This window comes from Cibotium barometz, chromosome 52 (assembly GCF_041138505.1).
Source record: "Cibotium barometz isolate CiBa-2024 chromosome 52, ASM4113850v1, whole genome shotgun sequence".
Lineage (NCBI taxonomy): Eukaryota > Viridiplantae > Streptophyta > Polypodiopsida > Cyatheales > Cibotiaceae > Cibotium > Cibotium barometz.
In genome coordinates, this window is record NC_141097.1 from 9,932,717 (window position 1) to 9,941,491 (window position 8,775).

Below are 8,775 nucleotides of genomic sequence, written 5' to 3' on the forward strand. Positions count from 1 at the left end.
TGATGCTTTGGATTGATTCCTTGCATTGTGAAGCCAACAGCAATTGCAGAATTGCTACCTCAGCTAGAGCAAATGCATCATTATTTTAGCCCAAAGCACTGGAAATACTTCTTGCATCTTTTTTATCTTTTAGATCTCACTCCCTTGGAGTGCCTGAGCTGGAAATCTGGTCCATTCATTCTGTCTTCCAGGAGCAGCTTTGCCTGTAGGCTGTTGCTCCTGAGTGGCTTTGACCACTCTACAGAGCCCTTTACGGGAGCTCTCCTTCCTTGAGATGCACTATGGTAGGTTGAATCTATGAGGGGCCAGCTTCCCTTCTGAGTCATGAAATCTGGACTAGCTAAATGATGCTTGTAAACTGGGGAGGACCCTGCAACAGATGATAATTCACTGTCATCTTCTGCATTGCCCCTCATATGGGGAAAGAAGGGGTGCTCTCTGGCTGCAGACATGAGGGTGGCACCCGCATCATGGTTTTGCTTAAACCTTGCTACACCATGCCCAGCCTCTTTCATCCTCTCAGGTAACGTATACATCCTTCTGCTAGACTCTGGTGAGGATCTTGACCTATTCTCTTCCTCCACCTCACTTGCACTCTGTGAGCCCCGTCTTGCTTCCCCATTATCATCATCACAATCTGCACTCCAGTTGCTCTCCTCTTCTTGATCACTATAGCTGCCCTCAGCAGCATCCTCCAATCGACTCCCAGCATCATCACTCTCAGCTTCGTCTCTAATTTCTTCATCTCTAAACCTATCCTCTCCCAGATCCCTGTCACCCAAACTACTAAGCCCCTTTGGCCTGCTTCCATGGGATTTCATGGCTGCTTCGTTTCTTCTCCTCCTTGAAGGTGGCTTACGATTAGTCCATGGTCTATCAAGCACATTTAAATGGGCATTCGCATTAGACTCTACCCAGTCAGATTCTTCCCTGGCATGTCTGTCAGAAGCAATAACCCAGCCAGAATCTTCTTTGGCATGTTGAGTAGAATGCATAATCCATTGAGCGTCATCCCTTGCATGTGCATTAGAATGCACGACCCATTCAGACTGACCCCTAATGTTATCCCGGGACAGACGAAGGGAATGTACATCATCAGAAGAAACTGCATCATCTTGAGAATGTGGTCGATAGCAACTCGTATCTTTTAGCAAAAGCATTGACCCAGACGTTTCTGCTTGCAGTTTTTCTGCAGCCTCTCTCAAAGCCTCACCTCGACACTCGAGGAAAGCCTCAACTCTCTGATTTTTCCTGGAGTTCAAGTACATATCAAGCTCCATTTTCAATTGGTCCAAGACCATGCATCTCTCTTCAAGCTCAAGCTTTGCCTCAGAAAGCTTCATTTGAACCCTTTCCTCACGCCAAGCCTCAGTCATCTGCAGAGTTCTGTGCTCCTCTTCAATCTCATCTCTGGCTTTGGCATGCTCTCTCTTGAGCTCCTCAACCTCTGCCTTGTCTTCCCCTATCTCCCTTGCAAGCTCATCACACACATCTTCCATTAGCTGCCGAGCTTTCCTCTCCTTGTCTAGCTCTTTCTCAGCTTTTGCAGTCACCTTGCTGGCCTCTGCTAGACTCCTGGAAAGTTTCCTGTTCTCCATCTCTAGCTTCCTTCTCGCCTTCCGTTCCTTGTCTAGCTCCTCAGCAATTGACAAAACAGCAGCCTGGATCTTCTCTTGCTCTCTGGTTCTGAGCATTGTTCTTTCATCTGCAAATCTTTTGAGTAAACCATCGACCTCCTTGCGTGCTGAGATCTGAGCAACTTCAAGCTCTTTCACTCTGGTGAGTGCCCGTCTGAGCTCCTCACTCAAGGCTGATATAATAGGGGAGCTTTCCATTTGGTTCTCTTCAAGGGCTCGGGATCTATTCAATGCTTTAATGTAGTCGCGAGGAGAGGTGATAAGCCCAGTCTCAGCGAGGTGGTGCTTGTCTGTGAGATTAGCTTGCTCCACTGCATCTCTCTGCAGATAATTGAGGCCAATGTCACTGTTATATTTTAACAAAAGTGGTGTTTCAAACACAAGCCCAGCAATCTTGTAGATCATTTGATGGGTGTGATGGATGATATTGTGGATCTTGTGAGGGACAAGCTTTGAAGTTCAATTTTTGAGTTAAAGAACTAGCAGATATGAAAAAGGGCAGTTTGAATATGCATGCAAGTCCTGAGACTGTGATGAGGTGTTGGAGAGCATACCCCTAGAGGAGAGGCTTGACTAGAGCTGGCTGATTTGGAAGCAGAACTTCGAAGCCGCAGTGCATCTCCTGATTTGGGGCGCATGAGCGTGATCGTCTTCAGAGGAGGGCTGATGGAGGCTGGAGGTTGAGGGCGTCTGGTGGCTTGTCGGCTCCTGGTGGACACCTTTGAGGCCTGCAAAAAGAGCACAATACAGAAGAGATCAAGTCATGAAAGATGGAAGCGTATACACAGAACACACTGGAATCAAATATCCAGGCTATTTCCCAAGCTTAACCAAAACCTAAGTGCGATCTAGACTCCTCACAAGGCTTCAAATCATCAACTCGATAATGCACAGCATAGACTATTAGCACAGACTCCATCAACTCCATTCTGTAATCGCCCATTAGCAATGTCATTAGGCCACCGAAGGTATCTTGGAGCATCTTGCAATGGCTCGTTAGCGCTCCGGCTAGTAATTAAGGCTGGTGTTAGAGGTATTGTGCAGAGCTGTAAGAGGGCTGGAAGAGGAGACAGTTTCTGGGGCATATACAATAGCTCATCTTAGGCTAGGTGGTCCTACAGATTGTAAAGAGATTAGCCAGCACGCTAGAGGGTGGAAAAGAGTCTATTATTGAGGGGTAAGAGCATCTTAAGCATCTTGTAATCTTTTTAGGGTTGGGTTAAGCTAACTGTGCGGAGTATCAATAATAAGGGGTAAGAGCATGTGAAGCATCTTAAGGCCGGGGTTGAACTAATTACTGTAGAGGTTTAAGAGCATCTGCATAATAAACGAAATATGCAAGATAATATCTGAAACATCTTGTAATCGCCTATTAATTAAAGCGTTTAGGCTTTTGATGGGCAAGGATTAAGGCGGCGAGATCTTGAAAAAGCGTTGATTGGAACAGCTTTGGCGTGCAATGGCTGGTGATTAGGGACTGGATTAGCGAATGAGAAGGGATTAGTGGGACATTACCTTGGAGGGTTGTTGGTTGGCTGAGTGGGGGGAGTCGGAGTTGGAAAGAGAGGAGGGGCGGGACTGGAGGTGGCTAACGGGGCTGCCACACAGGGGGGAGGGGCGAGGGGCGGGCAGTTCCTCTTGGAGCTCCTCCCACAAAGAAGCGGCGTACTTGCGGGTGGACACTAAAAGGGGCCGAGCGGCCGGGGCTCTGCCCGAAGCCAAGGCTCCGTCCATGGCTACAGTAGCTTCAGCGACGCTTTCTCTGGCGCCTTCTTGCTTTGCCCGGTCGTCTTCTTCTTCATCTGGTTCCACAGCCGCTGCCGCAGCCTCCGCGGCCGCGGCCACGACGGCAGCGAGACCCTCGTAGAAGGGATTCTCGTAGAGCTTCCAGCTGGGCAGAGGGGTGGCTGGACCGCATGCGCCACTCCTCGTCGCCCCCACTAACCCGGTTTTCAGCCGCAAGCGCCGCTGCTGCTGCAGTCCACGCCCAAAGCACACATTCTCGGGCATTATAGCAGAGATTCAACCAAAGCTGTGACGCTGCACAGATCAAAAATGGCAGGCAGGGGTACAGAGCGGCGCGGTGTGGTGACCCTGCTCAAAAAACCTCCCGCCAAAATTCACAGAACGTCCCGAAACAACATGGGCTGCACGTTCTCCCAAGCCCTCTCCAAAGCTGAGGCCCTCCCTCCCCTTGTTGGTGGGTGTGTCTGCTATGGCCATGGCCCCTGGCTCCCATCCTGTCAATTCCCATTTTTTTTCAAATACACACGAGAAAACACACATCATCCCCTTGCATATACATAGCGGGAAAACCTTTGTGTAGCTCAACAGTCCCAAGACCCAAGAAACCCCCACAGTGCAGGAGAGCACATCTAGCCTTTACCAGTAAGCTGTCTCCCCCAGGCCATGTGGTAGCAAGATGAGGAGCCTGCTAGCCACTACACCTCCATATGGCAACCCGTGAGTCCATGTCATTGAAACCTCATATCTTGCACCACCACATGGCCCCACATATTGTACTTTTCAGCATTATCATCCATCTTCAAATTTATATGCCAAATCCAACCCCTTCAAATCTTAAGTACCTAAAAAGTTAGCCTAAAATTGGTGCCTCTTGTTGTGTCGGTTGTAGCCTATTGGTTCTCCAGGAAAGAACTCATCCTTGAACTTTGAACCCCAACCATAGTCTCTTTTTCGCTTTTTGATGCGCGTCACACCCGTTTTTGAGCTTTACGGTCGTAAAATATATACAAAATTTTTGAAGTGCCTGTCAAAAATCACACAAAAAACTTGCTACGTTTCACCAAACCTGTCACTTTTTGAAGGGCAAGGGTGCCCGCCAAAAATCAAGCTTGACCCCAACCCAAGCAAAGCCCATGCAAGGCGACTGACTACTAATAAGGACTTTTTTCCACACCTACCTTGGTTGTGTTGGTAGGCAAAACTAGCTCACAACTTTAAACCAAGGTTTACATGTTCATGGACGCGGTTGTGAGCTTAACACATATGTAGAGCTCACAACTCCTGATTTTCAAAATCTCCCCCTCACCCTACCATCCTACTACCTAGAATTGAATGTAGGTTAGTAGTTTATTGCATTAAAAAAGCCAACCTAAAAGAATTTGGGAAACCACCTTGAAAATGATCCTTGGGTAGAAATTGTCCCTAACATTCAGTATCCATCTCTCCAAAAAAGAAAGTACGCCTTAAATTTAAGAATCAGCCCTCAGATTCACAATGAATTGAACAATGAACATGATTTCATGAATTGAAAACGAACATGATTTCTAAATCTGGTATGTAGCTAAAAGTTATTTATTTTAATTGAATTTTGAGTGACTATGTGGCACATCGACTCATCACTCCACCCTTCCGCACTCCCCTTACACATTATGGTGCTCACAAGTCACAATTTCATTTCCATGGGTTTGTTCTTTGCACATTTGGTCATGGAGGAGCTTGAAAAGATAAGACTTGAAAAGCCTTTACATCAATTTTTAAAGAAATTGTTTAGGAAGGTGTTAAGCCACCTTTTCAATTCATGGCACAAGAGGGTAAGGGGTCACAGTTAAGATTTTGATTGTTGATGATGGCCCTAGCTAACATGTGAGCATTGTCTCAGCCAATGGCATTGAGATTGCACTTTGCCCAACTATTAGTACAACATTATAAAAAAATCCATGCGTTAATATGTATCTTTCATTAGAACATCTCTCTTATAATAATATTATTAGTTTGTTGAAACATAAGAGAAACTTGAAGTAGTATAGCTTCTCTTTCTTGAAAGTTAGTAGTTTAAGTTTCTCACTCTTATATTTTATTTTGTTACAAAGTAAAACACATAAACTTAGAAAGAATTAATTAAAGGCACACCTACATGAATTTCTCACTTATTTTAACCTTAAAAGCACATGTCAACAATGACCTTATACAAGGCTTTTTTTTCTTGTTTGCAAGGCTATGAAATATTCAAACTTCCCTAACGTTGTAGTTGTATGCTTCACACTTCCATGTGTGTTTTTGTAGATCACATGCTTTCATTGGTAATTGTGCAACTTGCATGTCCAAAACTATGACCTCATAGCCTGCAGTTATATGCTTCGCACTTCCATAAGTGCTTTTGTAGATCGCATGATGCTGTCATTGGTAATTGGACAAGATAATTCATATGTACAACCTATTTCCTAATCACTTAGTCATGCTATACATTATGAAATTCTTTGTTTTGTCTATACTATTACCATGAAACAATTCTTTTAGCATAATATAGATAACTATTTAGTCCTAATGAGAAGCATTTTTCCTAAAATTCATAAGGAATTTAAATGTGAAGTAGAAGATCTATTGAACTAGTAACACACCCCAAACACATAAGGTGCTTCTATGGTTGATAAGAAAATCCAAGCATTATAGAAACAATAGGTAGTGAAACATTGGTGTTGGTATGTCCAATCTTTGTGTTTGTCAATTGGTGCAAGATGATCTAACTCTCAAAGTGCTAATATAATAAAACCCCATAACCATATCATAAGCTTGATAAATAGACAAGAAGACATTAAAAAAAAGCATAACTATGCACGACCAATGTTGGAATTAGGGTTGCAGGAATGCACACACAACTTCAAGAAGATGAGGAAGCTTGAGCACAACACAGTAGTGTATTATGAGTGCCAAAAATGAAAGATAACAAGCCCTAGAAGATAATGGGCGTATATACAATGCACGGGGGAAAAAACCTCCTAGTGAGGGAAAAAGTGCCCCGGCGGTCCTAAGTGTGTTCACACACATCACTACTATAATATGGTAACAAATCCCCCCTGGAGTGATGCGGTGAACAAGAGCTAGCACTCATGTATAGGGAAGTGTCTAGCTATGTGGACGAATCCACAAAAGGGAGTAAGCCCAAAGCTTTGCGAAAAGCTTCGAACTTCTCACGAGGCAGAGCCTTTGTGAAAAGGTCTGCAAGGTTATCCTGTGTTGGCACATAAGCCAAACTGATCTCTCCTGCAGAGAGTCTCTCCCTGACATAATGGTAGTGCACCTCAATGTGCTTCGTACGAGCATGGAACACTGGGTTCCGCGCAACTGCCAATGCGCTCTGACTGTCAGTGAAGATGGTGGTGGCAGATGGCTGCCCAACACCCAAATCAGCCATAAGGCGTCTGAGCCACACACACTCAACCGTAGCTGTGAAAGCTGCCCTGTACTCAGCTTCACAACTAGAAGTGGCCACAGTAGGCTGCTTCTTGCTCAACCATGATATGCATGAGCTTCCAAGCATGAAGCAAAAACCACTCGTGGACACGCGTGTGTCATAACAACCAGCCCAGTCAGAATCTGAAAAAACATGTAAATCTGGCGGCAATGATCCCCCCTTGGGATAAAACAACCCAAGATGCCGAGTACCACTCAAATAGCGAAAGATACGCTTCACTGCCTGCCAATGCTTAATGCCTGGGCTATGCATAAATCTGCTCACCTGTGAGACTGCAAACTGAATGTCTGGCCTCGTAATGCATACATAAATGAGGCAACCAACAGCTGTCTGATAGAGTGTGACATCAAAGTGATCTCCAGCATCATGAAGACTCAACTTCAAACCTGTCTCCATTGGAGTAGCAATAGGCTTGCAGTCTTCAAGGCCAAATCTCCGCAACAATGTTTCAATATACTTTGTCTGACACAAAGCAATACCTCCATCACACTGCTTAAATTGTATCCCCAAATAATGATGCAAATGCCCCAAATCTGACATCTCAAAAGAGGCATTCAAATCAGCCTTAAAATCAGCAATATGACTCTCATTTGGTCCTGTAAGCAGCATGTCATCGACATAGAGAGCAATGATTAGATGTACACCATCCACACGTTTAACATACAAAGTGCTTTCTGTTGGACTATTCTGAAACCCATGTGCAGTCAAATATGCATGTATTTTTTCATACCAAGCTCGTGGAGCTTGCTTTAAACCATATAAAGCCTTTTTTAACCTGCACACTTTGTTTTCCTGCCCTCTTTGAACAAAACCACGAGGCTGCGATACATACACCTCCTCATGCAAATCTCCATTTAAGAACGCAGTCTTTATGTCCAGCTGATGTACATTCCAACCATTATGAGCTGCTAATGCACAGATGCTACGAACAGTGGTCATACGACATGTGGGAGCAAAAGTCTCATCAAAATCAATGCCCTTCTCTTGAGCATAACCTTTTGCAACAAGCCTAGCCTTATGGCGATCCACTGTGCCATCAGGCTTACGCTTCAATTTGTATACCCACTTAGTGCCAATCGCCTTCTTGCCAGGGGGCAAGTCACATAAAGACCATGTACTATTCTTCATAATAGCATCGTATTCTGCTTGCATAGCAGCCATCCAATTTTCTGAACTTTGTGCCTCATCAAATGAAACAGGCTCACTTTCATCGCACATACTAGAAACAGCCAATGCATAACAATCTGACGCATAAGAGGCACCATGAGAGCCAGAACGAGTGCGACTAGACAAAGGGGCATCCAACTTGCTGTCACGCAAAGTCTGCACCAGCCATCTAGGCATGTTCCTAGAGCCCTCAATCTCTTGTCTCTCATCCTCAAGTGCATCATGCACATCTGCATCAGATATAGGCTGATCTGTGCCATCATTTAAAACCTGCATAGGCTGAAAAACTGCCTCATGAGGTATTGCACTTGACTGTGCACCACTGAAAAGAGGCAACAATGTATCATAGACATCACGTGAGCTGATATCTGTCTCCTTAGTACATGAAACCAAGGGCTGAACTGCATCTTCCACAAATACAACATCACGGCTAACCAAAATGCGCTTTGTCTGTGGATGATACAAACGATAGCCTTTGCTCTCAGCACTATATCCAACAAAAATACATTTGACAGCTTTGTCATCCAATTTTCTGCGATGTTGCACAGGCACTAATGCATATGCCAGGCAACCAAAAACACGTAAATGGCCAACAGATGGCTTGCGGCTATGCCAAGCCTCATATGGAGTGACAACCTGTAATGCTTTGGTGGGACACCTGTTTAGTACATAAGTGGCACACATGACAGCCTCAAGCCAAAAACCATGTGGTAGACTTTGACTCTTAACCATACATCTTGCCATTTCCATGAG

General features: G+C 44.8%; 1 protein-coding gene across 2 annotated transcripts in view; it reads right to left on the reverse strand.

Annotated features, from left to right (window-relative positions):
- Positions 1 to 4,095, reverse strand: part of LOC147608776 (uncharacterized) — a 4,638-nt gene extending 543 nt beyond the window's left edge. The window contains exons 1-3 of one of the 2 annotated variants that reach the window (XM_086788422.1): positions 3,153 to 4,095; positions 2,192 to 2,365; positions 1 to 1,958 (exon numbers count right to left, since the gene is read on the reverse strand). The exon at positions 1 to 1,958 is cut by the window's left edge and continues 543 nt beyond it. In XM_086788422.1, the coding sequence (XP_086644548.1) occupies positions 123 to 1,958; positions 2,192 to 2,365; positions 3,153 to 3,647 (2,505 nt within the window). In that variant the 5' untranslated portion in view covers positions 3,648 to 4,095 and the 3' untranslated portion in view covers positions 1 to 122. Of the gene's footprint in view, positions 1,959 to 2,191; positions 2,366 to 2,551; positions 2,966 to 3,152 lie in introns of those variants that run through there. The other variant, XM_086788423.1, reaches the window with a different exon arrangement.
- Positions 4,096 to 8,775: the final 4,680 nt, after the last annotated feature.